This window comes from Myzus persicae, unplaced genomic scaffold (assembly GCF_001856785.1).
Source record: "Myzus persicae strain clone G006 unplaced genomic scaffold, MPER_G0061.0, whole genome shotgun sequence".
Taxonomy (NCBI): domain Eukaryota; kingdom Metazoa; phylum Arthropoda; class Insecta; order Hemiptera; family Aphididae; genus Myzus; species Myzus persicae.
The window spans coordinates 1,388,452-1,416,443 of NW_019100470.1; the positions used below are offsets into that span (position 1 = coordinate 1,388,452).

The following is a 27,992-nucleotide window of genomic DNA, read 5'->3' on the forward strand; positions in this document are numbered from 1 at the left end:
CCTACAAATATAACATATTATTATATTCGGAATATTGGTTTTTAATTCTTAGCAGATCAGCTCTAATATTTGCAAATTAATTCGTAATATTGTTTAGTAAAATATTTTAAGGCTGCGGAAATGCCATATTATTGTTGTTACTTATTTATAACACGAAATACCGGAAAACGAATCCTCGACGTTGGTGTAGCTATATAGCCTACGCGTAACGCCGTCTTTAGTGGTGTATGAATATTACACTTAAAATAGAAGATATTTCACAGATAATCTCAGATATTTTTTTTTTTGAGGAAGGTTCCCAGGGGGGGGGGAGTAACTAATGAACAGTTAACTATACTAACTACTTCCTTCAAAGTTCTAACCAATGTCTTAGTAACCGCTTGTGTTTAGTATTATCTACTAACACATAAAATAGGGCTTAACTTTTTGGGATTCATAATATTGTTGAAATTTTTATTACATTTAGATTTTGTGCAATTTACGTAGCCTGAATGAGAGAGATGGCGTGCAACGTAACAGGTATTAAAACAAGTTACAAAAAATAATTATTGTACCATTCATTACTCTACTAGCTACAATAAAGTGGTCCTATTCAAAGAAATAAAAAATATTTAGTTGACTTGATAGTTGAATGATAATTGTTTCAGTTGGTTAATAATAAAAAAAAAATAAGAACTGATCAGATAAAACGGATGGTGATGGTATTATGGGGATAGATATATAAAATGCGTGAATCTCACAAAACAAAAATGTTCTGCACGCCTGCAGTTCAACAAACATGCAACAGACCTACATGGTAACAGAGTAAATTAAATACTGTAAATAATAATAATTTTGTAAGCATCCTGAGCCAACATATAGTGCAATATTATGTTCAGAGTGCCCTTTCCCATCATATGCCTAAGCGGCCTAAGCGACTTCTACTCGATACCAGCCTATCCATCAAATTATTATTAACAACAATATACTTGGAATGGACTGAAATAGTTGGAGAAGTTTGAAAGAAGAGTGCAAATGATAGCCTATATTGCATTAATATACATAAATAATAATTATTTATAAATAAAGGCTGAAAAAAGCATTTCACAGGCCACTGACTACACTTTGCGTTCTGCTAAATCAAAAAGTTTTTCATATACTTGTAACTGGTAAAGATAACTATCATTTATATTTTAAAATATTTCACTATTTTCTTGAACATAAATAATAGCACACCACATTTTTGTAATCATTTTCAAAAATATGAAAATATAGTTTATTCAGTATTATGTCCAAAGTATATATTCAATGATTTTAACTTTTAGACCAGATAGCCAATACATGCGTTAAATATTATACTACTGCATTCTCTTAAATCAAAAAGTTTTTCCTATACTCTAACGCAGTAATGAAAAATAACTATAATTTATATTTTGTAATAATTTACAATTAACTTGTTGAAAAATTACAGCACAAGACATTTTCTTAAACAATTTTATACACATAAAATAAATAATATACTTGACATTACGTCTCAAGAATAATATTAAGCTCAATGTTTTTATTTTTTTGACCGCCAATCAATAAACTCGTCCACGTCAGAATCATCTGATTCTTCGGTTTCATCTGGTTCATTTTTAATTTCCATGTTATTCATATTTTCTGTAGCCAAAGCAATTTTTTCTCTTTTCTTTTCCAGTTCGATAACTCTATAATATAAACAAAATAATATAAATAATATAGTCAATTATTAAGAGTAAATGCATATTTATCAAAGCTTGTTTGTTTGTGGATAACTATAAATGGTTTACTATTGCTAAAATAAATTACTGCATTAAACGCTACAACAAAATGTGATAATTCAATAATTGTTGAATCAGAGTTTGGCAAAAAAAAATGATTAATGTCAACTTTGACACATTTACACCTATGTTTAATAAAATATAATTTTAAGCTATTAGAACATATACAAATATAAGGAAAGTATAAAGTGTATTGATTATGATATAATTTTTTAAATCAGACAAGTTAATAATTGTTAAAAATTATTAGTTGTTAATGATAAAAAATAATAGGTATATGAATAGATACCACATAAATGTATATAAAGTTGAATTAAATATTTTTTTAAACATTTTAATGATCTTTTTAAGCTAAAATGTTTATTACATACTTTTTAAATGCTAATTTATATCCAACCAACTACATTTTAAGAATTTTATATCAACAAAACTATAATATAAACTTATTGTCCATATCTTTCATACTCAACTAACACTAATTAGTTATTATTCATAGAATATAAAACAATCTAAAATATTATCACGATTATGACAGCCTTCTTCAAGAGAGTGCTCATTTGGTGAGAGAGTGAACATTTCATATCCCCCTCCCTCTTTGGATTATTTTTGTCTTTAAAATATAAAATAAAGCAATGCAGATACATTTACTGCTATAAAACGTGGTCTGAGAATAGTCAAAAATTCATATCTGCCTTTCCACATAGAGCTGAGCACACCACTGATTGTCTTAATTATTAAAATGAAACATACTTTGACCAATGTTTGATTTGTTCATCAATTTCTTCTACTTGTCTTCCATAAGTAGTTTCATCTTCATTATCTGCCATTATCTGTTCAGATAACATATTCTCTTCTTTAATTTCTTTTTGAAATTTTATAAATTCTTCATCTATTGAGTTAACATATTCCTCTTTTCTAATCTAATAAAACATACAAAACGGCATAACATTTAATAATGAAATATTACAATCATTTATTAACTAATGCAAGACCCACTTTAGCATCCAACATTGGATCATCAAAAAATCCTTTGGGTAGTTCACCTCTGTCGAGATTTAAATCATCAAGAGTCTCTTGTTGTACATCCATTTTTTCATCAGTTTCTTGATTAACATTTGTATTTTCTGATGAGGCTGGAATGGGGCTTTCGAAGAAATCACTAGGAACTTTTTCTGGAGGAGCTTTATAATTTTTTAAAATACCTAAGTAAATGCATTAAAAAAATATATTATATATTTCAAATTAGATATATCTTAATAAAGATATAGAATTTCAATTAACCTTTTAATTTTTTTGGAGGTACAAAACTTTCTTGTTTAGGCAGAGTTCGTTTTAAGCTTTCTGTAGTAACCGCTAATCTTTCAGTCATTCTTGATGATTCTGGTTTACGTTTGGAAATATTTTCTTTGTGAACTTTGGAAGAGATATGAACACTCCACGAAGAATCATCTTTTATGTTCAATTTACACACAACACATGACAACTGACCACTTATGCTATATGTGTACGCCAATAATTAAGGATTTTAATTCAACCAAATAATACCATGCATAAATTTATTTACATTTATTATCAAAAGTTATAATAAGATAGGTACCTATGTTCAAATATTAAGTTCACAATGATGAACATATTAATTATAATCAAATTTACTTTTAGATGTGTATGGGATATTTGACTCATAGTTATAATAAAAGAAATCAAAGTCAAAATTTCATAGTAAAACTTGCATCTTGAGAAACTAAGAATTGTCATTGAATGTGCAAAATAAAAAATAAAAATATATTGGAGAATCAAATTTTAATAATTTTCATTTGATTTCTGATAATCAGACAAATTAAATTTATTCATATTATTCATATCAGTTTAAATAAATTCATTAAATTCTCAATATACAATCCAATATTATCAAATTTTTTCTCACAGCAGGGTTTTGCATAAAAAAACAATTTCTAAAATTACCCACTAAAATAAATTTTAACTCAATTTGTTAGGTATTATTATATTAATAGTAATTACACAATATTTAACATACCTAATTATTATGTTGATAAGGAAAGAATCAAAGACATAATAGAATTCTATTCTATTGCCTATATAATGAACACAGTATTAAATTGTAAAATTACTACTTGATACAGAATAGTATTTCCAACCTTGTAATAAATTTTACGGACTACATAATAATTTATAAGAATTAACAAAAAGTGCGAAATGCACTAAATGCAAAAATTAGTAAAAATTTTAAAAATGTTAAAAAAGTAATATGGTAGTTAGTTTATCAAACACAGCCATCAGGCAATGCAAATTGATTACAAATATTAAAAGGATATTTTGCTAGAGGCGACTCGATTTTCTTCTTCACCCTTTGGGTCTGTAGTTTTTGCTTGAGCATTAATAAACGCAATTCATTCTGAGACACTTGTTTCTTCTTCGCTGCACTCATCGCTGCCATGTTTCACACAACGATTTTTGAAAACTCACAAATAAATTCAACACATGCAATACAACAAGACAATCGTAATTTATTTAAAACTTAACATTCGTAACGTAACATGCAAGGCACAATTAATGAATTGACATATACTATTATAATTTATAAGTACAGACAGTCACTAGCACAATTGAAATTCAAGTTTTGACCAACAATTACAAACGACATCAATAATCAACATAATATTATTATCAAATTTGTTATCTTTTCAGCGTAGATCACGGATAGAAGATAGCACACATCGAAATTTGAATACCACTTTTTGATAATTTAGTGACCTAACCACAGAATAAACCACAGATATTAAGATATCTTAATTCATGGACCTAACTTAACCGTAACTTCAACCGTGGAATGGGTAAACCATGATAAAAGAACATGATATTATGACAATGAAGATTTTCAAGAAAGAATTTGGAGTGTATCGGTACGCATTGGGTCAATTTTGAGCGTTCAAGATATTACACGTGCAATATACAAGCGATACGTACCGACCCGTATCGGACTCGAACTCCGATACAAGGTGGTACGTAACTATTTCGTATCGATACGTATCGAATTTTTCTTCTTGAAAATCTTGATCTTTTCCAAATAATTGACGGACTGCGCACACAAATCGCGGTTCTTTTGATTGGTCAATAGATTCCCGCCAAAATGTATTAATTTTAAATACTTTATCATCATTTATCTAAAATAAATAGTACATTTCTATCATTTAATATACTATTAAATTATTATCTTAATCATGATAAAAGAACTTAGATCTTAGTATTATCTTCCATATTTTTGATTTTTAACTTAATTACCACGGAATAAGTTATTGTGTAAGCTAATGCTGCAAGTTTATTAGTTATCCCTTCGTCATGCCTGTTTGTGTGTATTATGGTTGTACAACCGATAGCAAAAAAAAATCGATTATAAAGGATACCTCGGTGCATATCCATTCTTTCCCAAAAGATGAACAGCTAAGAACTATTTGGCTCAAACGAATTCATTGGGGCAACAAGAAAATAAAAAATATAAATTTTAATACAGGTATCACTAAAATGTTTTATAGCTAAATTCTACCAAGATTTTTTGTTAATAATTTATTTATTAAAATTTTAGATGTAGTATGTTCCTTACATTTTTCTGAATGCCAATATGTTGAGAAATCTTTGCAACAACAACTATTAAATCATTCTCCTAAACGTAGACGTTTAAAACCAGATGCAATACCTATGAGGTAGGTTTATTATAATTAATAAATAGTTATAATTGTATTATTAAAACATAATGAAATATTTTAGTTCTTATGGTTTTGAGTATGATGACGTACCTTTCTGTAGAAGTACTACCAATACTGTTGATCATGTTAAAACTCCAAGTGGCTTATTTACAGTGACTAACAATAATCTTGAAGTACTGAATAAAACATATAGTAATGAATTTAAAAGTCCTGTTGGTTTATTTACTGTAACTTGTGAGGAAAGGTAGTATTTTATTTAAGCATAAGAATATATATATTTTTTCTTTTATTTATAATAATTTAGTTTTAATATTTCCCTTCTAATTATAATTTAGCCGTGTAAATGATATAAATCCGCAGCCTGAAAGTTATCGAAAGTTTATTGTTCTTTTATCATGGGGTAAACCATTTTAATGAAAAATGTCTGTATTGAACACTAAAAGTGTTTACTACTTTAGTTCTTTGCTGCTGTTACTTGTTGCATTTGCACAATGCACAGAATATCTAAGAAAGCCTGAACCAAGGTAGTTATAATATTATTATATTATTAAAGTATTTTAATCTGTGAGAAGCATAAGTAGTCAATGGTTCAACATTGCAGCACACTGCACACACCGTCACATTAGCCACACGAAAATCCTCAACGGCAAACCTCCGGAGAGACATTCATGGTGCGCGTTGACATGGTTCCTAAGACATAACAATAACACCTAACCTCCAGGTTCCAGATATCGGCTGATGGCTATCGACCATATTTGAGTAAACAAAAGTGTTGTACTGTCGCTTCTATAGAAATAACAATAATATCTTTTATACTTTTATAATAATATATAAATTAACGACTATCGTTTTTACATAATAAACTTGTATGATCACTGTTGAAGACTAAACCACAGTATAAACAATAAAAATGTAATAAAACCTTATTATTTATACAGACTGTACTGTGAAACTGTTGGGTGTTTGTTAATTTGGATGTGGACATGCAAGCAGCAAGCTGATACATTATACGTACACATTCAAGGGTCAAAAAGAGACGAGTGATGAAGTATGACTAGATGGAGGCAAAGAGTTGTATTTATCTACATATGTATATAATTTTATGTGCATTTTAAAATATTGAAAACATTGCTTATATGATATTTAAGGTAAAATTTATCTTGATACTTATATTGTAGCTAAAAGTACGACTTAATCTAATAAGGTTTTTTGTTTATACTATTAGGTTGAAGGCGTACCCATATTGAAAATAGCATAACACCTGCAAATGTTTAAAACTATACCCCAATGTTTCTTCACTCGCTTAAACCTGAACTACAATAAGACTATCAAACTTTAACTCAAGATTACAGAACAGGTAACTTATTCTGGCAATTGTAGTGGTTTCACATTAAAGTGCATTGACTTAATAAGTTATGGTATACAAGAATTTCAAGCATCTAAAGATGCACCATTAGGTTTATTAGTAACTAACCTTTTTTAAAAATAAATGAGGCTGCTGAATTTTTTGGTTCGAGAACCATTCCAAAAGCATGAAATATTCAGCTAACATTTAACCTAACTAAAAATAAAACTTGTTATGGAATCAGATGTGCAGGTTTTGATAACTTGTTGTTTGATTTACATTGGTTGATATCTGGTAGTATCAGAAATAATTGAATTTTTATTCAGCTCGATTGCTTATACTGCAAGTCACTGTAGTTGTCTCTCGCATAAGAATTTACTTCTTTAATGGAAAAAATTAAGTTTAAATGTTAGATTTCTTCAAAGACCCAAGTATAGAAGTCGTCAAACTCCATCAACTATTGACTCAAAAAAGGAATAAAACTTTGACCAACACTAAGGAGAAATAGACATTGTGTAATGAGTAATGACCTATGATTGCAATGGTTTTAAATTCGGCCAACTGAAAGAAAAGAATCATTTTGGAATCAACTGTGTGTATGTTTTGATAATTTGTAGTTAATCGACTACTTATCAGTTTTATAAAAATTATTCTAATAGTATTTACATTCAAAATAAAGTCTATGTTCAAACTATTTAAAATTGACTTGAAAATTATTACACTTTGTCATCTATCACCATTGTACATCACCATCTGTAGGCTGGACCACTACAGACATGATCCGACACAATAGTTGTGAATGCGCCTTTAATTTGTATTCAAAGTTTGATTAATTTGTGATGAATGATTTTGGAGAATATAAATTTAGAATAAATGGAATATAATGAAATTTGCTAATAAGTTAAGTTTTATTATAACATTTATATAATAATAAAAAACTTTTTATACTCTATTATGCAAAACAAATTTTCGTTTCTTTTATTTCATACAATTTGCTTCGGGTGAAAATATATGCAGTCATGCAATTATTGCATATAATATAAAAAGTAAATTATTCAAAAATGCATTCATTATTTAGTGTCTAAATCTTTCTAATGCCTAAATTATATTTAACAGCAATAAATTGTTACACATTTATGAGTCATTCATTATTGTATTATTATATGAACTATTTGTCATAACTCATAATGTCGTTATTATTAATATATTGATATGATATTTTGTTAATTTTAAGTAAAACATGTAAATATTTTTCATATGGCCATGGCTGTTTTTATTATATTATACATTATTTTTTTTTATATATATTAAATATCAGCATCAGTTGTTTAACTAATTATTCAAAAAAAAAAATCAATCAATTCTGACTTCTGAGTGTCATTAATGGATGACTTCTCACGTCAAGCGTATCATGATGTAAATTACCTACTCTAATCATATGAACTTATTGTGCCCCTAAGGTATAGATTATTTATCTCAAATAAAGAAGAAAAAAAATATATTAAATATTAATATTGATTTATTTCAAATAAGGAGATAAACTAAGTTCACTAAATTTATTTGTAATTGAAACTGAACTAGTAAACAAAATGGACTTCGATGCCATAATAGATGATTTTGCGACTCAAAAGTCGAGCAGAAAGCCGATGAATACTAGGCACTATTTAATTTTGAATATAATATTTAAGTATTTTTTACTACCATGTTTTTTATCATTTTATTTTATATCATATTTTTTATATTTAAGTTTTTTTTATATAAATGTACATGTATGCATTTTTATAACAGCTGTATATTTTATTTTGCATAATTAAAATTTATGCTTTAATAACATTTTTTAGACTCGAAAAATATTTATATTAAAAAGCAGCAATTTGTTTAGGTGCTTAAAGCGGCACAATGGTTAAATGTGGCACTGTTTATTTGGCTTATAGCAAATGACTAGGAGAGCAGTTTCAAACCGTCGAGTTGATTCAACCCACTTTAATCATACAAAATTAACTAGGAATTGTTATTGTGTTATTATAGGTACTTGAAATTAAAAATAGTGTTGTATAAAGATATACACATTATTGTTACTTACACGTTTTTTTATAAGTGTTTAAAGTTCCAATTTTAACAAAGTTTGATACTTAAACTAAACTATAGCTTCTTTGTTGCATTTCAAAAAAATATTGATTATAGAGAATGAAACTTTACCATAACGTCCATAACTTACCTATAACAGTAATTTCAAATATCTATAAGTATAGGTACTCTTAGAAATTAAATAATAAAAATATTTATTACAATAGTAATTTATTTACCACAAACTCATCCACACAATATTACTGTAGGCGCCCACTGTTAGCTGTTGGATTCATAACTCGTATGTTAGTTTCCAATGTTTTTGGCAAAAATGAGCTCAATGAATGAAGCTCCTTCGTTCAGAATATTTTTTCATATTATGCAATGATTTATCAATACATAATAAATAAATTTTAATCGAAAACATAACCTGTACTATACAATGACAAAGTGAGTTCTACAATTTGTAACACCAAAATCTTATTCTCTTATGATATGTGTAATGTGATATAATTTTTATGAAATGACGATTTAGTTTAGATCATGATAAATTAGCTTTAGTCGATGAATGTCAGAATGTCCAACCAAGGAACGATAGTAATGAACATAATATTAAATTATGTGATATTATCAACACATACTATTACTGGTTTCTAGCAGAAGTAATCAATTTAAGAATCAAATTACATCATCATACAAAACTATGGGTTTTTACATACAGATACCTCTAAGTTACCTATATGTTTGAATTTGCAATATTTAAATACAAAATAATAAACAAATCAACTTAAATAGATAAGGGTACTTTCCTTATTTTTTTTTTTTTTTTGACTTTTTTTGAAAGTTTCACCATTTGAAATATGCAAAAGCCTGTGTTTTGAAAAAATTCCCAAAAACAGCTCAGAGAGGAGCTAAACTACATCATTTCTAAATCTTTTCATGCAGTCTGCGGTATACTGGTATACCCATTTGGCTTATGCCAATATTGTTCCAATCATTTTTACACATGCTGACAGGCTGTTTCAAAAATGTGATCAACATGCCACTAAGTTTGTATCAAAGTTGCCAATTCGGAACTTTTCTGCTTTACCGGACACCCCCACTTTGTTGCAAGAAAAAGGTTGTCCGGTAATGAGGAAATATACCGCCAATTTTAGCAGTTTGTCAAAATCAACACCATTTAAATGCTACAAGACGCGAGAACTAAGAATCTATATTATACCACATCATGTCCATATTGTACAACGTCATGATCTAAGCTGTGGCCTGTGAACTGACTAAAAGTGACAAAATATGACAATATTGACGATGGTTCTACGGTTGGAGGGGTGAAGGGAAAATAAATAGCAATTAGCAATCCAGCCCCTAGCGCTACCTATGTTATATAGTCATAATATTATAAACGTGTCACTAACTCGCCACGGCTATTATAGATAATATAATATTATCAATGATAATCACGAAAATGTGAAATTGTATTACCTACTATTATAGTATTATTAATATATTCTTATTTGTCTGTACTAAAATACTAATATCAAATTATCAGTGCTGAATCGGTAGTAATAGTAGAGGGGCACGACTATGACTGTGCACTAGAATTTTGGAATTTCGTTTTATAATAGTTTAATGCTTGTGGGCTTCAAGAAAAAACATGTCTAGCATTTACGCCGAGAAGAAACCGAGCGATCGGTCCAGGTACGTTGATCTGTCGATTCGACAAGTGCTTGGTATCTGGTAGGTACCTATTTATGTACCTACGATATTAACCGACTTTGTTTCCGTTGTAGGTGGATATGCATATACCCAGCGTATTTGAACAATAAGAAAACGTTGGCCGAGGGACGTATTGTGCCAAAAAAATTTGCCGTGGAGAATCCAACTTACCAAGAGATCCTCGAAGTGGTCAAGGCGTCCGGTTTCAACGCCGAAGTCGAAAACAAGCAGTATTCCCGCGAATGTAGCAAAGAATGGCACTTCCGCGGTCGGATACGGGTACAGCTCAAGAATGATGACGGGACACCTTTCAACCAAACGTTTCCTTCGAGTGAGTTTTTAAAAATTGACGTATTGAGAAGTAGTAAATACAGATTTTAAAACTAATGCTGGAATTTCAGTCAATCCCTCTTAAATTTATGATTTATTAAGATGCACAATCATTCCAATCCCAATGTAACTATTGGAGTAGATAGGTACCCTGATACACAATTACGACAAAACCTAATAAACTTAACTAAACACAATATTGAAATTTTTAATGATGTTGTTGTGATACTCTGAACGGAAGTGTTTCAATGGTTTTATTGTTGACCATAGTGTTTGTTAGTTGACTTTCAGTATTTAACATGGAGAGTGTTAAAAGTTTAAAACTGTTGTGAAACATTGGACTACTTCACCAGTTTTTGCACACCTCAAGGCGACAAAGCTTCATTCACACGTAGCAGAACTAGAAGGAAATTTTATTAATTTGTTAAAATCAGGATATACCGTTTTTGAAATGCTAAATTTCAAGTGTTTTGCAGAATTTCACATTTGCCACTTAGGTATACTTGTAATAACAGTTCTTTACAACAGTCATTCATTTTGATACCAACAACTAATAAGTAATAATTAATTACCAATAAAGAATAATTTTTAAAAGAAATATGAAACTAATATAATATTAAAAATATTTCAGGGCTATACTCCCTCAAGCCCCCCCCCCCCCGCCCCATCCTCAATATCATCTAAATTAATTAATTCCTATTTTAATTGTTTAAATATGGTATTAGGTAAGTATATGAGTATTATGAAAAATATATCTTGTTTTTATAATAAATCAGTTGTAAAACAGTAAAAACCCCCTTTTCGTGTAAATATTAATACCTACCTAAAAATAATTATAATTGCAACAATAGTAATGAAATTCAGTGCACAAATTCTAAAAACTCAATATCAATACCTATACATTTCTGTGATAACTTTGAACTTCGCTTTAAACCGAAATCATTACAACAATAATTTATTATCATCTTTTAATTTTCTCTAAGTTAAGACATTTTTTGCAATTTGTTTAGTAATAGATTCATTTTTCTACAGCTATGAATGTACTTGGGTATTTTCATTATTGACATCTCATTTTTTATTTGTGTATGTTTTATCAAATAGGTACTCAACTTTATTGTTAAAAATGTAAAAATTGTGTTTCAGGAGAGAGTTTGATGAAGCATTGTGGTGTACAAATACCCAAACTAAAAAGTCGTGTTATGAAGGTACCAGGCCCCGAGCAACAAAACAAAAATGAACCAAGTGGAAGCAAAAAGAAAAAAGGCCGTAAATAGAATACCACCAAGGAAATGATTTTATTTAAACTCTAACATATTATTTTATTTTAACGCATTTTTGTGATGAATTAAGTTGTGCAACTTTATTACAATATAAATAATACAATGTTAAGCTTGATGTTTTATTTTTATTTTTTTTTATATTCTATAAATGTATTTAATTATAACAGACATTTAGGTAAATGTAAAAAAAAAAATCATTAAAACAATAAAAGTATATTTAGAGTTTAATGTTTTACTAACAAAGGTTCAAGTTAAAATTAAACACTAAATTACAAATTATCCAAATAAGGTGTAGTTGCTACATTACCGTAACCAGCCAACGACAACTTGCTACCTGCTACTTTGCTGGCTGCTTTCTTTACATCTTCAACAGTAACTGCTTGAACAGCAGCAATTAACTTTTCAAATGGAATTACTTGTCCAGTGGTGGCAGCTTGATGAGTAATATTTTCTAAGATTCCGGCACTAGATTCTGATGCTGATACAAGAGAGAGAATCAATTGGTTCTTGGCCCTGCTCACTTCGGTTTCAGTAACTGTAGGACTCCTTAGACTCTGTACCGCAGCCTTTAATACATTACTGACATCTTTGCCGTTGTATGCTAACAGGAAACCAAAAAGACCGGAATCTGAATAGTTATAGTTTACGGCGGATACAGCAAAGTTATCTGAACAGTTTGTTTTTAAGATATTTTGTTCCAAGACTCCTTGTCCAACTCCCCATTTTACTGATGATCCTTTGCCAAGCAAGTATTGAAGTACTGCGTATGAGGCGCTTTGCGAATCTTTATAGCTTACTCCTTCGCCAACGACGGCCAAATAGGTGGAGTCCAATGGCTTGGACTTCCTCAGGTCCCCGCCAAAGTATTTGGATTTTGGTGAACAGTTTGCGTCTCCGTTGGGCAAACACAAGTCTTCCGAAACGTGCACCAGTGTGTCCATGTCAACGCCGACACTAGATATGATGGCGTTTTGGTTGGTGAAATTTTTCTTGACATAATACAAGAGATGTTCCGATCCCAGTTTCTTGATGTTGTATTTGGGCACGAACACAGTGTTGCCGAGGGAGTTCCTGTAAGCTGCCTTGTGTGCCAAGTCCAAAACCCTCAGCTCGGGCGACACGGTCAGCAGTTCGTATTGCAAGCGTTTCGAGTTGTCGGACAGCTCCCAAGGCTTGAACGTCTGGTTCGAAATGGATTCAATGTAGTACTTGAGACTGCTGACGAGGTTGTCCTTGTGCGCCTCGATGGTGTAAGTGATCGTCTCGCGGTCGGATGTCACGTAGTAGTTGGTGCCCAAGTGACCCAAGTTCCGGATGATCGAAAACGTGGACGACGACTCGGTGCTGAGCCCGGCCGAGCTGCGGACCAGGTGAGCGATGCCCGCGTTTTCCGGTTCTTCGTACCGCGATCCGGCCAAGAAAGTCACCGACACCCGACCGATCTTGGTCGGATGGTCGGGGACGGCTACGACCAGCGAGTTGTTGGGCAATTTTTTCGTCTGCACCTGCGGGCCCTTGATGGACAGCGCCGCCGCCTTGTTGGCGTAACAGCGTTTGGCGAAGTTGTTCATGACGGGGGTCTTCAACGTTGACATGGACATCTTATGCGGACCTATATACGATTTGTCGGTGAACTATTTGATCTTGAGCACGAATTGCGCGATTCACAATTGCGGGTAGAGTAATCGCGTTAGGGCAAACGGGTAGCTGAACGAAAATCTATGATTGAAAAACAGCTGCAATGATAACAAGCTCGCCGTTTGTTTAAGCTCTTTGGAATATTTTTACAAGAAATCGTGATAACATAATGCACGGTTATTGATACTGGAGAGCCTTATTATTGTTCTGTGCTAAAAAGACACCAGTTGTATTTTTATTGTTATATGCATGAAAAGTCTAGAGATGAGTGGGTCGAACTCTACCAAAAAAACGTCCCGTAAAACATCGCTCACAAATTTCTCCACCAGTCAGCGTGGCGGTCAAATCCGAGGCCTATTCAGAGTGTAATTAATTTATTCGTATTAGATAGGGACATACTCGACTTTATTACCTTTAAAGTTTTAACAATTATAATTAGAAAACTAAAAATCATATTTTAAATTTTAATTACACCATCGTATTCAGCGAAAATGTATCATTAAATTACTAAAATAATATTAGGGTTCAATATTTACGTAATAAATGTTCATATACGTAAATAGTGAAAATAGGTAGGTAAACTGTTACGTTTACATAATATTTGCACAATACTAGAATTGAAATATGATTTGACTATTTAATATATTATACAATTGATCGCTTAAAAAGAATCTTTCTTTCGTCACCAAGCAATGATGTAGGAAAATAAACTCTTAATTTTAATTGTTAAACTTTAATTAACTTAGTTTTTCAAATTGAACATTGCATACATTTTAAACCACAAAATGATTTGCAAATGTTCAAGATTTTCATAAATGTTGTCAAAATTTTAGTTTTTTATAAGCTTCAAAAAAAAAACCTTGTAGTGTAAAATCTTTAATACTTTTAAACTTATATTAGGCATAACAATTCATAGAGAATTTTACATTAAATCTTCAAGTTTCTAATATCGACAGCAGTTTAAAAAAAACATGTATGTAATAACTGAAAAAGAGTTAAAATTGTATGATGCATGTATAGTAATAAACATTTTATGAAAATCCAATGAATCCTATGGTTATTTATTTTTGATTTATAACAAAAAAAACATCCATTTTGTCGTATTAAAATTCATTTTTTTTTTGTTACTTAAAAAAAAACTACCAACAATTTCCTGTTTTTACCTTTTTTTCGGTCCCAATTAGATTCAATTTTTTTACCAGAAACCACTATTTAAAGTTGGAAATCGAAGCATTATTTGACTACCTTTTTATCGTGTACATAGACTCAAAAAATAAAAAAAACATTCACTCAGCGGCTCAGCTTAGAATCCAAAATATAAACTTTTAACTAACAATTAACTTACTAATCATACAAAATAAAGTTTACCCACCTACATATTTTATACCCAGCATATTATAGATAAGTGGGTACTTTTTTATAATAAAGTTATTTAAAAAAAACCCTTTAAGTAGAATTTTTTTCTAAAACCTTGCAGGTAACTCGAAAAAATTGCATTTCCGTTGAATTTTGATTTATCGAGGTTCCATGTATTAACATTCGGTGAGATCTGAACATTTGAATTATTTAAGGTTATTTGTTGTTTTTGAGTTACTCAAAAAAATTAAATGTATTTTGTCAAAAATGCATTTTGTGTAAAAATGCTCATGTTTCCTTAATTTGTTTTGTTTTTTTCTACAGCTTTTGAAAACTACTGAGAATTTTCAATTTTAATACCTCAAATTCATCAATTAGATTTACTTATTTCCTGTCAGAACAAATGCTGAAGTAGTATCCCGGAACATTTTTACTCTTCCAAAAGTTGACGATCGACAGAAAATAAACCATAGCACGGTACCCTATATTTTTAATCTGCAAAGAAAATCAATGACCCTTAAATATGTTTTTGCTGAAGCCCCCCAATAAGTTTCCCGATGGCGGTTTGCCCACTTCTGCATAACTCCATAACTGTGTGGCGACGCTATCTAATTAGGAAATTGAGCAGTTGTGATGGCCAGTGACTGCTCTATTCCTTAAAACTATTCTTCGCGTACGTGTTAGAGTTTAAAACTATTTGACGGCCTCAATATTTAGCTCGTCATAGCTTCTTTGCAGTTATCTGGGTTTGAATTATCTTATTGTTATTATTGATCTTACCCCATTCCCAGACGATAGCTTGTTCTCTTCGGATCTTAGGAGGAGCTATATTGCTAGTCATTAATATCATCATATTGAAACAAAAATGAACACTTTGCTACCCCAAGTATAATATAAATAAACAATGGGCAACAGTTGGCGTTATCAACAGTGAAATAAAATGATGGTAACTCAGCAGCCCGGAAATTGAATACTTAGTCAAACAATTTTACATTTTATAACTTATACATTTATATGGGTGCAGAGCCCCATGGGTACTTAGGCTACTATTAATTACGTTAGTCCTTCGACAAATTACACCAAATGCAAAATTGAACGTACAGTGGGTATTCGATTTTATTTCAGAGAAATTCTATTATGGTTTTTGAGTAAGTAGTTATACCACTCTGTTCTACTTAGAATTATTGTAAATGTGGCTTTTAGAATTTTTTTCATTTCGAATTCAATACGTGTGATTACAAATGATCACGACAATTGGTTACTGAACACTAAATAATTATATTGAAATGTTTGAACAGATTGTTTGTTGGTGCAAATGTTGATGTAAAGCTGTGCCCCACCCAAAGTAAAACAGCAAATGTTGCCATGAAGGGATTTGTATTACGAATTACAAATTAGCGATTATACTTCGTGAACGGGTTATTCAAAATGAAAAGTATAAACTTCAAAAATTGTTTTATATGTTTCTGGTATTAAAAATAGGTGTAAACACATAAAAAAATCAATAGCTACCGAGGTTGCCACCTCAGATATCATACAGTGTTTACGATAAATACACCGGTACCAAAAAATTAGAGAATTTATTGTACTTAAAAACGAATAATTTTCAAAATATTGACAGTGTGTCCTTTGATAAAAGTACCCATATAGTATTACCCATGGCCAATTACCGGTTATTTAGCCACGGTATTACCTAACCTAACCTATCATATACGTGCATGCGACCCGATCGCCAACAGAAGACACTAATAATTATTAATTAACCACCCATTTTGTTTTGTTTTGCTATGACAACACAATAATATTATAATTACATCGTAATACCATGTCACCATCATCATTATTCATTATACCTACTGTACTTTACACGCTATGATAATTACGTGTACCTATTATACGTTATTTAGTTATTATATGTATATCAATAACGTCACATATTTTGCGAACAGAATTCCATTCTTCGTGCGCCTACGCCCATGACCGCGATTTCCAAATCGCATTTAATAATTAATGTAACGATAATATACAATATTATTATATTATATTTATAAGGATTGCTCGCTACGGAGGCACCTGCAATGTGTCCGCGCTCGTGACGCACAAAGTACCTACCCATGTCCTATATCTAATGTATATATAAGTTATAAAATTATTATTTTTATCATTACCAGAGCACGCGTATATATAGGTACAATAATTATTAAAGTTTCTAAAGGTCGGCTGAATGTTACGTACATGCCGCGATAATTGACGGTAATAACCATATACGCGTTAACGTGTACAAGTACGACGGCGATACGAGGCCGACACGAGAAGTTTCCTGGTATACTTACACGATATATATTGACATTGCATCGATCGCCGCGGACGACAGATTCGCCGCGCGAGAACTGCAGCGCGTCGTTAAATTATATACCACGGCGCTGTACACGACATATACCACGACGCTATACCACGGTGCCGCACACGACCTGGTATTATATTTTATGATATCGTACCGCGTATACACCGCACCGGAGAAGTACCGTATTATTATTATTATTATTATTATTATTATTGTCATATATTATTATAGCGATGCCGAACGCCTGCAGCCACCGCAGCGGCCGCCGAAGCGATAGCACGGGCGCGGCCGCGATGCTGTGCCGGGCGGTGGTCTCCGCGGCCTGCTGCTTGCTGCTGGTGGCCGGCCCGTGGACGCCGCCGCCGGTCGGCGGCATGAGGGTGTTGGCCGTGGAAACGATCGCGGGCAAGAGCCACTGGAACTTCATGCGGGCCGTGCTCCGGGCGCTCACCGACGCCGGCCACACGGTCACGGTGTTCACGCCGTTCCTGGACGGCGGCCGGGACAACTACACGGAGGTGGACATATCTGCGGCGTTCCGCATGAAACTGGACGTGGACATGGCCGAGGTGATGGAGAAGCTCGTCGAGCCGTCGTCCATACTGCCGCTGATCGTCACCGTCAGCCGGTCGCTGTGCGACGCCATATTCTTGGACGACCGCATGAAGGCAGCGATGCGGCCTCCCGCCGACCGCGACGCGGGTTACGACGTGGTCATCGTCGAACCCATGGGCTCGGAGTGCGTCTCGCACGCGGCCACCGTGCTGGGGCTGCCACTGGTGTTCGTCGTCCCGTCGCCGATGATAAGCTACCACGAGGGCTCGTTCCTGGGACACGTCCCGAACCCGGCCGTCGTGTCCCACGTGATGGCCGACCACGCGGTGCCCAGGACGTTCGTCCAGCGGTTCAGCAACGCTGTCCTGTTGGCGTACAGTGTGTTCGTCGTCCGGTACACCGAGTGGTCGCTGAAGCGCGCCGATGCGCCAAGAGCGTACGACATCCTGGCGCCCGTCCGCCCGTCAGCGGTGTTTGTCAACAGCCACTTCGCTACCGAAGTCTCCAGGCCTGTACCACCGAACTTCGTACACGTCGGCGGACTGCATTTGGAAAAGCCGAAGAGCTTGCCGGCTGTAGGTGAACCTGCACACAGTATAATAATAATAATATATATTTCTATGTCAGTGTGGCTTTGTGTGTTTCAAACATTTTTTACGCGACGAGCCCGATTAAAAAACCATAAAATCAAGTGAAAAATCATGTAGGACCGTCGATTCAAAACTTCAACGATTTAGCAAACTTAAATAGAAACTTACACAATTTGTGATTTTGTAGGTTTTGATTTCAGAAACTTGGTTGAAATATGAAAAGATACGCTGTTTAAAAAATATGCATGTTGTTCACCCTCGACATATTTTGAAATCGCTAAATTAAATGCACTTCACTGCTGCTAAATACAGCTAAACCCCGGTTCAATCTGAAATTATCTCCTTTTAAAAATGCCGAAATTCTACAAGTGCGTATAGTTTTATTTTTTAGGACGTCGTTGTACAATGCAACACCCGCTGACTGCGTTTTAAGTATAGAGGTATACCATTGGTTAATTATATGGTATATAGAGGCGGATTTTCGTTATACCATGTCATGTTTCGTATGTCATATTTTTGAAATAATATTTTCAAGGTAACAAAATGTCGGTAACACGAGTACACGCCTACAGAGTAAACTACGTGTAAATTACAAGTGTACGGAACACGACCCGACATGGCGTAGTAGAAATCTGGCTAAAGATGACCAGATGATAATATATACATGTGAATATGTGATATAATTAAATTATAATCTGATAAAATACGCGGACAATAATCGATTATATACTACCTTTATGTACAAAAATACGGATTAAAGATAGTAAAATAATTAATAAGGAATACGCATAGTAGAAATATGCGTAGTATACATGCGGCATAATATTTAATCGGAAATTACAGACGTCGTTAAATGCGCGAAAATCGTAAAATAAAATCCTTAATATTTTATTAACACAATACAAAAACAGGCTGAAAAATTATGGCTATTGGCTGTTAAAGTCGCTGGGAATCGCGTTGCACATGGTGTGGTGATGGTCTCACAATATGAACTTGTACAACAAAGTTTTACTATACGGACACAGTAGTTTAAACCGAAGTCTGCAGCTGTGTGTGTAGTTTGATTCTATAATACACGCATTCAACGAGCAAGCGAATTAAATCTATATCATACGATTTAAATTTAATTAACTATATATAATACCTATAACGCCCGAGACGTAATATTACAAAAGTGTTGTATTCATTTCCCACGGTTGAATATATACATATATTGAAAATCGATGAGACGGGGCTAAGACGTTTGGATTCTAAGTCTGTTTAAAATAGTGTTGTGATTACTTATCGCGTGTCGTAATCACGCAGTTCAAATAGTTAAATCATATTATTATCTTAGAAGCGTAATGTACTGCTCGACTAATTTTTATCTAACTTATATAGGTACCCACCCATTAATCGGCAAGTTATAAATATTAAATTACATTGAATAATAAACAATTATTGATATTAATTGAATATAATTAAAAATACTCCACAGTTTTACAATATATTTTAAACCATCATATCAATCATATTATTTTATTATTATAAATTTTAAAAGTATATTTTAATGTACCGCAACTCTAGATTATTATGATTGTTGATAACTATTACAATAATGAATAAACAGTAGATGTTCCATAGTTCCATATTTTAATAATTCCATTATGCCACTGGGTTTACTCCATCTGGAAGGTCTTACGACTTACATAGCATAGTACTCTTTTTACAGTTGACTCATATTTTTTTCAGGATATTTTAGAATTTATCGACGAGTCCCCGAATGGGGTGATTTACTTTACTTTTGGTTCAGTGGTGAAAATGTCATCGATGCCGGATTATATTGAAAAATCATTTAAAGAAGCATTAGCTCAAGTCCCTCAAAGAGTTTTATGGAAATATGAAGGTCAAATGGAGGACATACCACCAAACGTGATGATAAAAAAATGGTTTCCTCAACGTGACATACTTTGTACGGTTTTCGGATCAAAACTCGTATTATTGTTAAGAACTGTAAACATTTCTTAGCGGATATTTTTATCTTTTTTTCTTAGTGCACCCTAAAGTGAAATTGTTTATCAGCCACGGAGGTATATCCGGAGTTTATGAGACTGTGGACGCTGGCGTTCCAGTTCTTGGATTTCCATTGTTTTATGATCAGCACAGAAATATTGCCAATTTAGTTGACGCTGGAATGGCGATTTCCATGGAACTATTATCTGTGTCTACAGACAGGGTTTTAAATTCTATTTTGGAACTCATTAACGACGAAAAGTAAGTACTTTAAATAAATAGGGTAAATATAAATATATTATAATGATAAATCGTCAAATCATAATTATTAGGTAACAACAATACCTTATAAATTAATAATGGAAAATAGAAATACCTATATGATATTATATTCCTAGTATGTGATAATATTAGTTTATATTAGTTATATGTATAATACACAAGTATTTAACGCAAAATTTCATATAATTTTATAGATACTCGATAAATGCTAAAATCACTTCTGAACGATTTAAGGACCGGCCGATGTCACCAGAAAAATTGATTGTTTACTGGACGGAGTACATACATCGTCACAATGGAGCCCCACATTTGAAATCACAGGCTCATAACCTAACGTGGTATCAGTACTTTCTGTTAGACGTGATTGCAGCAGTATTAATTTTAATTTTAACAATTGCATTCTTTAGCTTTACCATTTTTACAATTATTTATAAATACAGTCTGAAACATTTATACAATTTTAAACCGAAATCTGAGAAATTATCTTAGTTTTAATCTCCCGTCCACGTGGTACGCTTGTCGCTTGTACTCACACAATAACATTGACTATTTATTTATGTACTAAAATTGATCGTGTATTGTTATAATTTATTAGAGAAAATAATATTTTAAATTTCAAAAATGAAACTTACAATTTTTAACGGTAAATACAATTTATTTGGAAAAAAGTTGGCATTAACTTTATATACCTATATATAGTATATACCTATTATAATGCCCGGAAACATAGGCCATTGGGTAGCACGATAAGGAGTTTTTTGTATATGTTTAGTAGGTTTTAGTGTTGGTGGGATTGTAACACATGTTTGTGTATGTGTGGCAAGAATGTATAGTTAAAAACCCAGGTGGTCACCCATCCGAGAGCAAGCAACAACGGCTGGTACGTAGATACGCTCGGAACATTGGCGCGCCTCACCAAGCCACTGTAATATTGCTATACGGTTTTTGTCCAATTTAGTTTATTTTTCGATATTGTTTGATTATATGCCGAATAATATAGACATATTAATTGCATAATTAGTAGAATTTTTTACTCTTATACCGTGAATAGTGGTGAGCTTATTAAAATTCTAAAATCAAATTTAAAAAAAAGAAATAAGTAATAAATATGTTAAATTTGAATTCAATGACGTATAATTATTGTACCTATACGATAAACGATTCCGAGCTAACTAGCTAAGACCAAAGGTTTAATTCATTTTCGCCAAAAAAATTACATTTTATAATGCCATGTGTATAAAATATAATACTATGGGTACTCCAAACGTTTCATATACCCATGAGTAATCTGTTCAAGTTACAACAAAATAGTTAAAACTTTTATTCTTGGTTTTTATATGCAATTTTATATGTAATGTCCAAGTATGAATTTAAAATATATGTAAAAAAACCCTGTTTTTTATAATATATTTTTAGATTTGTTAGTTACAATATGAAATATTTATGACAATCTTTGTTTTTGATTTTAATTCCTTAGCTATAAACAACTAATATTTTTCAAAATTTGAACTTTAACTACTTAAATAAAAATTTGAAATCCTTATTCTTTTCATTGCGCTTAAAAGGAAATAGATTTACGATTTGTTAGATAAACTTGTGACTACCGAGTTCAAAACCTAAAACTCAAAGTAATATAATGTAATTTATTGAATTTAAAAAAAAGAAACATGTATCTATGCATATATATACATAGTATACTTTTTTTTGAAAGGTGATGAAGGTGATAACACTGCCTTTTCAGATATACTGCGTTTTATTATATAAGATTATAACTGTATACCTGATCTTCAAATAAAAAAAAGGATAATGAATTAAATATAAGCTTGTAAATTGCTATTTATAACATTTTACCTTACATTAATATATTAATTAAGGTATTGTAGTCAAGTGCTTTCAATCACTAATAATCATTGTTATATTGTCAGTAGGTTTGCTTAGTATTACATAAAAATGTTGGTCCTTTTTATAAGGGCGACCTTTGGTACTTGTTGCTCCATTTGAAATAATTGTTGCTGTTTATTAGAATAGGTATTAGGTACACATCGATTTATCTCTTGATTCTGTTAATGCATAGCCCCACAGATATAGATAATGAACACGAAAGACGATCATTAGTTTCTGAAATAAATAATAATACATCAATATTATAATTTGATTATCTCAATAATAAATTATTTTCAACTAACTTAAAATTAATTAGTATTTGAATATTTTGATTAGTTCTTAGTATTGCTATTTTCTTTTACAGGTTTCATTAAACATTTGAGAAAATTAAAAACACTAGGAACTGCTTCGTCATTTAACCTAAAATTAGATATCGTCAATAACTTACTAAAAGAAATAATGTTTGTAAAATTGTTTTTTTTTTATAAATATAATATTATGATACACAGCACCTATATAATAAACAATAAAAACTGGAAAAAAACCAAATAGTTTACCTTCGTAAATTAATATTTGGTCGAATAAGGAAGTCTTTTTCAACAAAATTGGCATTACAGTCTTCAAGTCCTATGGTACTTGGAAGGAATACAATTTTCTCTGTGAATAGCAAATAACCACTGATTTCCCCATTCAGTGCATGGAGGAAATCTAAAATTAATTAATTACATATTACTTTAGGTATTCATAATTATTTATTATAACTTCAATGATCTATAATATACCCCATGTACAAGGTGTAACAGAAAGATATGACAAATATCATGTATATCATATATCAGATATGTCATATGTTTCTGTTATACCATGTATATTTGACCGAATTAGTAGATACTTACGAAAAAAATTGCACTTGTCTCGCCCATCTCTATTAGAAGAACTCAACGCATAGCATGAAACTGTTTAAATTATTTAAAATTGAATGGAAAAACATTGTATCTTATAACATAATATTTATTAATATTGTCGGTGCCCTTTGATCACGTTATACTCATGAAACCTCGATACAGATTTTGAAATTTTGACTGGTTTGAGAAAAGTAATGGTAGTTTACTTGATTAATATTGTTGGTTACCAACCAACCCCCTTGTAATCAATTACATAGCATTTAAATCATTTAAACAACGAAAAAGAAACTTAAAGCTCAAATAATTTAAATTTTGAAGTAAGCTAGATATTCTATAGGTAATCTGAAGTAGTGGGTACTTTTCTTATTCTGAATAGAATGCAATATTGCATTATTGCCACTGTTTCCTTGAGACTTGGAGGGATGAGTAAATAGATTTTTTTTCAATAGCTGAAAGGCATCTCACAAATAGCGAGACATATCATATAATTGCTGCATACTAGGTTGGCTTGGCGCAGGGGTAGGCCGAAGACACTACTGTGTTATGAGGCCAAGCACTGTCTTAATCAACCATAAGACCTCCTACCCCACACAATTTTGGCCATAGTTCACAAAGTTTAAGATTATTGAAAAAAAAAAACTATTTGCGCCTAAATACTATAATTATAGATTTTTTAGTAAAAACACTAAGAACCATAACTTGTCGATTTCAAACCACAGATTTATTAAACATCATAATATTATGAACTAACACTGTATAGATATAGGTACCTAATAGGTAAACGTATATTGAAAAAAAACGAATCACTACCTTGAGTACACAACATTTTTTGGGATAAAATGTGACGAAAAGTGAATAAAGATCACGGTTATTATCTATAAGTAGTTCAATAAAAATACTATTTATTTAAATAATATCCAATATCTATAGTTATTTTTCGTAGATTATAATATCTATTTTATCCCGATCTATGAAATGTCAACTCTATCTTGGAATTTCCGCACAATTCAAAACTAATCAACAAAATCGTATAATATCGAACATATTAAATTATTAACTAAGTATTTGATTAATGTACCTATAATAATGTATATTATTAATGTATAGGTAGTTATTGTTTATTACAATAATTGTCAGGTAGTAATAAACTCAGTTACATCAGTTACTCATAGTTATATGTATACGCCACTTTTACTTCTACTTAAACATAAAATAATATGACTATTTACTATTTATATTTTACACACAAAATAAGTGTTTTATAAGTTATATAAACGGTCGATACAATTAATAATAATATTACAGCAAACACATCCAAAAGATAGTATTGATACCATGTCAGGTCGAAGGCGTAAGATTTTAAGTGAGTTGAGCTTTTATGACGATGAACATATTCTGTCCAATAAACAACCGAACTTACCGGACTCATGGGTCGATCTTTGAAACAATTAGAAACGATATTGGCATTTATCCGGTATCTTTAAAAAAAAAGTTCATATTCGAACACACATGTTTTCGTCAATTTCACCGACAACAAACTCATACGATAATTAAAATTAAAGCATATACTTCAACTCACTTTTCGTTGTTAATTAATTCATTTATAGCATTAGAAAGTTTCTCTCTAGTTACGGATAGTAAGTCCATAGATATTGCCATGCCTGCGTCTACTAAATTTTCTATATTCCTAGGCTGATCATAGAACATGGGAAGTCCAAGAACTGGAACGCCGGCATCTATAGCTTCATACACGCCAGATATACCTCCGTGACTGATGAATAATTTTACTTTGGGATGCACTATAAGAAACGTATTACAACTTAAAACAATATAATATCAGCTATTGTCATGTTTTTAATTGAAAAGCAATTGCATTATACAATATATATTTTTTATGGCATTAACTCATAGTTATATAATTCACCGGTTTTTACTGTGGTGAAGGGTACGGTTGGATCGGAGCACGTATACACGTGTGGCAAGGATTTGTCACCAAGAACCCGGGTGGTCACCCATCCGAGAACTAGTGACACTAACTGATGTGACTAGCACTCAGAATACGTTTCATAACTGAAGCCAAACACCATGTCACAATATATTTAAATATATGAAATACATATGTCATATGTCATATGTAGGTACGTAACTACAGGTGAGTAAATACTAAATACTTACAAAGTATTTCACGCTGAGGAAACCATTTACGTGTCATCACATTTGGTGGTTTGTTTTTCATTTCGCCTTCGTACTTCCACAATACTCTTTGAGGAACTTGCGACAACCCGTCTTTATATGCGTTTTGAATGTGATCCGGCAACGTTGACATATCCACGATCGATCCAAATGTAAAGTAAATTACTTCATGTGGTGAATTATCGATATACTCTAAAATATCCTGTAGTTCAAAGAATTATGTATATTTTTTTAATATTATATTAGTATGTATTAGTAATAATAACTCGCGGGGATAAGAGTAGAGTCATTTGAGTTTTGATGGCTGGGTGGTGCTACAAGGAGGGAATTTGTTTCCTTTTAATTTTAAAAATGTCCCGACTAATCGAGAATATTGGCGAGATAGGCCTAATTTTCTGTTAGATTCCTTCAGCAGACTATCGTTACCTACATGCATTATAAATTTTTTTCATGGGTAGTTTAATTTTTTTTATAGATTAATAATTAAATTTATTATTGGATAAATTTTTCTCGTATTACACACTTTTTTTTTTTTTTATTCATTTGTAAAATACAATTTAAGCGTAAACGAGTAAGTTGTACATGTATTACTTTTCTGAATCAAAAGATCTAGGTATAATATTAAGTATACCTAATAAATATTTAAAAATATTAAGATCGATATGTGCCTATAAAAAATACAATATTAAAAAACAGGAGATTATAAATTATAATTATATATGCTCAGAGTACAAAAATGAACAAGTGTAGGATAAACTTTGAACATTTTTCTGAGAGCCATTTAAAATGCCACATCCTTTTAAAATAAAAACCTGTAATAGTGATATTAATGACGCCACTGACTAATATTGACGCTAGATATATAAAACTTTTATAACTCACTGCAGGTATAATATCATCCTTGGGTGGTTGTAAATGAATTCCGCCTACTTGTATGACGTTCGGTGGAAACGGTCTTGGAGCCTCGGTGACGTAGTACGTATTAACAAACACGAGAGACGGCTTAACTGGTTCCACTAGATCGTGCTTGCTAGGATTGTTTGTCTTCATTTCAGACTCTTTTCGTTCACTTAAAAATGCGCTATACGCGAAAAATAGAGAATTTTCAAGCCTCTGAAGAAACGTTCTCGGGACCGAGTGATAGGCCATTACATGAGACACGGTTGCTGGATTCGGATTGTTTCCTATTAAACTATATTCAATAGTCGTTTTCAACGGCGAAGGCGACGAAAATATGATCGGTACGTCTAATTTGGCGGCTACGTAAGTGACACATTCAGATGCAGCTCGTTCGACAATAATTAAATCGTAACCAGACTTATCGCTATTCAATATATCTTTCATCTTGGGATGTTCATTGATGATATCGCAAATGCAACGGGTCCAGTTCATGACCAAAGGTATCATTACCGTAGATTTTCGAAAGCTTTCCATTACGAATTGCGAGTCGATGCCGACATCCAACGTGGAAATTTCTTTCGATATATCAATATCCGTATAGTTGATACGCTCTCCGTCGAGGATTGGAGTGAACGCGGTTACACGATGACCACTGTCTGTCAAAGCTCGGAGAAGTGCGCTCATGAAATTCCAATGGCTTTTTCCCGTAATCGGCTCTATAGCCAGAATGTTCATAGCTGTGATTGGGGTACCAGACCACGAAACAGTAATGGCAGCAATAAACAACATCGTACAAACAGACATGGTGTTTATATCATATTATTTACAAACGCCGTTTATATGAGTACTTGATGAGTTTTTACTCTAAAATAATAATACCTGTAAATTTGTCAAGAGTCAATAGTATTGTTTTTTGATTTTCTTACGATATGAGAAATGTTTAAAGCAGTAACACTTTGGGAGGGGGTGTGATTTATTTTGGGTCCAAACCTAGTGGACATGATTTTTTATAACTAAGTTAATTGTATTACATTTTAATTATTATCTCTTATATGGGATGATTCACCAAACCATGCCCCCCTCCTTTTTTCAATAATGCTGAAGTTGGCATT

The 27,992-nt window shown here is 32.0% G+C and overlaps 6 protein-coding genes across 10 annotated transcripts; 3 read left to right on the top strand and 3 right to left on the bottom strand.

The window, feature by feature from the left end:
- Positions 1-1,265: 1,265 nt before the first annotated feature.
- Positions 1,266-4,236, bottom strand: LOC111042717 (zinc finger protein 830). Its single transcript, XM_022327419.1, has 5 exons — positions 4,115-4,236; positions 3,063-3,283; positions 2,778-2,983; positions 2,532-2,701; positions 1,266-1,688 (listed from the first exon to the last, which is right to left on the bottom strand). Exons 1-5 carry the CDS (start codon positions 4,234-4,236, stop codon positions 1,541-1,543), a joined length of 867 nt encoding a protein of 288 aa, XP_022183111.1. The 3' UTR covers positions 1,266-1,540.
- Positions 4,237-4,252: 16 nt separating this feature from the next.
- Positions 4,253-7,441, top strand: LOC111042728. Of its 4 annotated transcripts, none has more exons than XM_022327447.1 (6): positions 4,253-5,310; positions 5,383-5,500; positions 5,565-5,747; positions 5,839-6,262; positions 6,442-6,651; positions 6,729-7,441. In XM_022327447.1, exons 1-4 carry the CDS (start codon positions 5,139-5,141, stop codon positions 5,915-5,917), a joined length of 552 nt encoding a protein of 183 aa, XP_022183139.1. In that variant the 5' UTR covers positions 4,253-5,138; the 3' UTR covers positions 5,918-6,262; positions 6,442-6,651; positions 6,729-7,441. The 4 variants fall into 4 exon arrangements, with proteins under 4 accessions (XP_022183139.1, XP_022183130.1, XP_022183144.1 ...); XM_022327438.1 differs by having other exon boundaries at positions 5,839-6,027; positions 6,105-6,651; XM_022327452.1 differs by having other exon boundaries at positions 5,839-6,027.
- Positions 7,442-10,370: 2,929 nt separating this feature from the next.
- Positions 10,371-12,356, top strand: LOC111042537 (signal recognition particle 19 kDa protein). Its single transcript, XM_022327173.1, has 3 exons — positions 10,371-10,613; positions 10,706-10,962; positions 12,105-12,356. The coding sequence occupies exons 1-3, from the start codon at positions 10,570-10,572 to the stop codon at positions 12,233-12,235; spliced, it is 432 nt and encodes a 143-aa protein (XP_022182865.1). The 5' UTR covers positions 10,371-10,569; the 3' UTR covers positions 12,236-12,356.
- An 82-nt stretch (positions 12,357-12,438) lies between these two features.
- LOC111042530 (cytochrome b-c1 complex subunit 2, mitochondrial) lies at positions 12,439-13,949 on the bottom strand. The gene has a single exon (XM_022327162.1). The coding sequence runs from the start codon at positions 13,840-13,842 to the stop codon at positions 12,511-12,513; it is 1,332 nt and encodes a 443-aa protein (XP_022182854.1). The 5' UTR covers positions 13,843-13,949; the 3' UTR covers positions 12,439-12,510.
- Positions 13,950-17,604: 3,655 nt separating this feature from the next.
- On the top strand, positions 17,605-21,655 carry LOC111042514 (UDP-glucuronosyltransferase 2C1-like). 2 transcript variants are annotated; one of them, XM_022327145.1, is made up of 5 exons: positions 17,605-17,756; positions 17,811-18,709; positions 20,456-20,675; positions 20,758-20,977; positions 21,193-21,655. In XM_022327145.1, the coding sequence occupies exons 2-5, from the start codon at positions 17,813-17,815 to the stop codon at positions 21,485-21,487; spliced, it is 1,632 nt and encodes a 543-aa protein (XP_022182837.1). In that variant the 5' UTR covers positions 17,605-17,756; positions 17,811-17,812; the 3' UTR covers positions 21,488-21,655. The 2 variants fall into 2 exon arrangements, with proteins under 2 accessions (XP_022182837.1, XP_022182844.1); XM_022327152.1 differs by having other exon boundaries at positions 17,605-17,709.
- A 1,559-nt stretch (positions 21,656-23,214) lies between these two features.
- On the bottom strand, positions 23,215-27,684 carry LOC111042850 (UDP-glucuronosyltransferase 2C1-like). The gene is made up of 7 exons (XM_022327555.1): positions 26,863-27,684; positions 25,963-26,182; positions 25,367-25,586; positions 25,033-25,265; positions 23,948-23,992; positions 23,440-23,590; positions 23,215-23,302 (listed from the first exon to the last, which is right to left on the bottom strand). The coding sequence occupies exons 1-7, from the start codon at positions 27,682-27,684 to the stop codon at positions 23,215-23,217; spliced, it is 1,779 nt and encodes a 592-aa protein (XP_022183247.1).
- Positions 27,685-27,992: the final 308 nt, after the last annotated feature.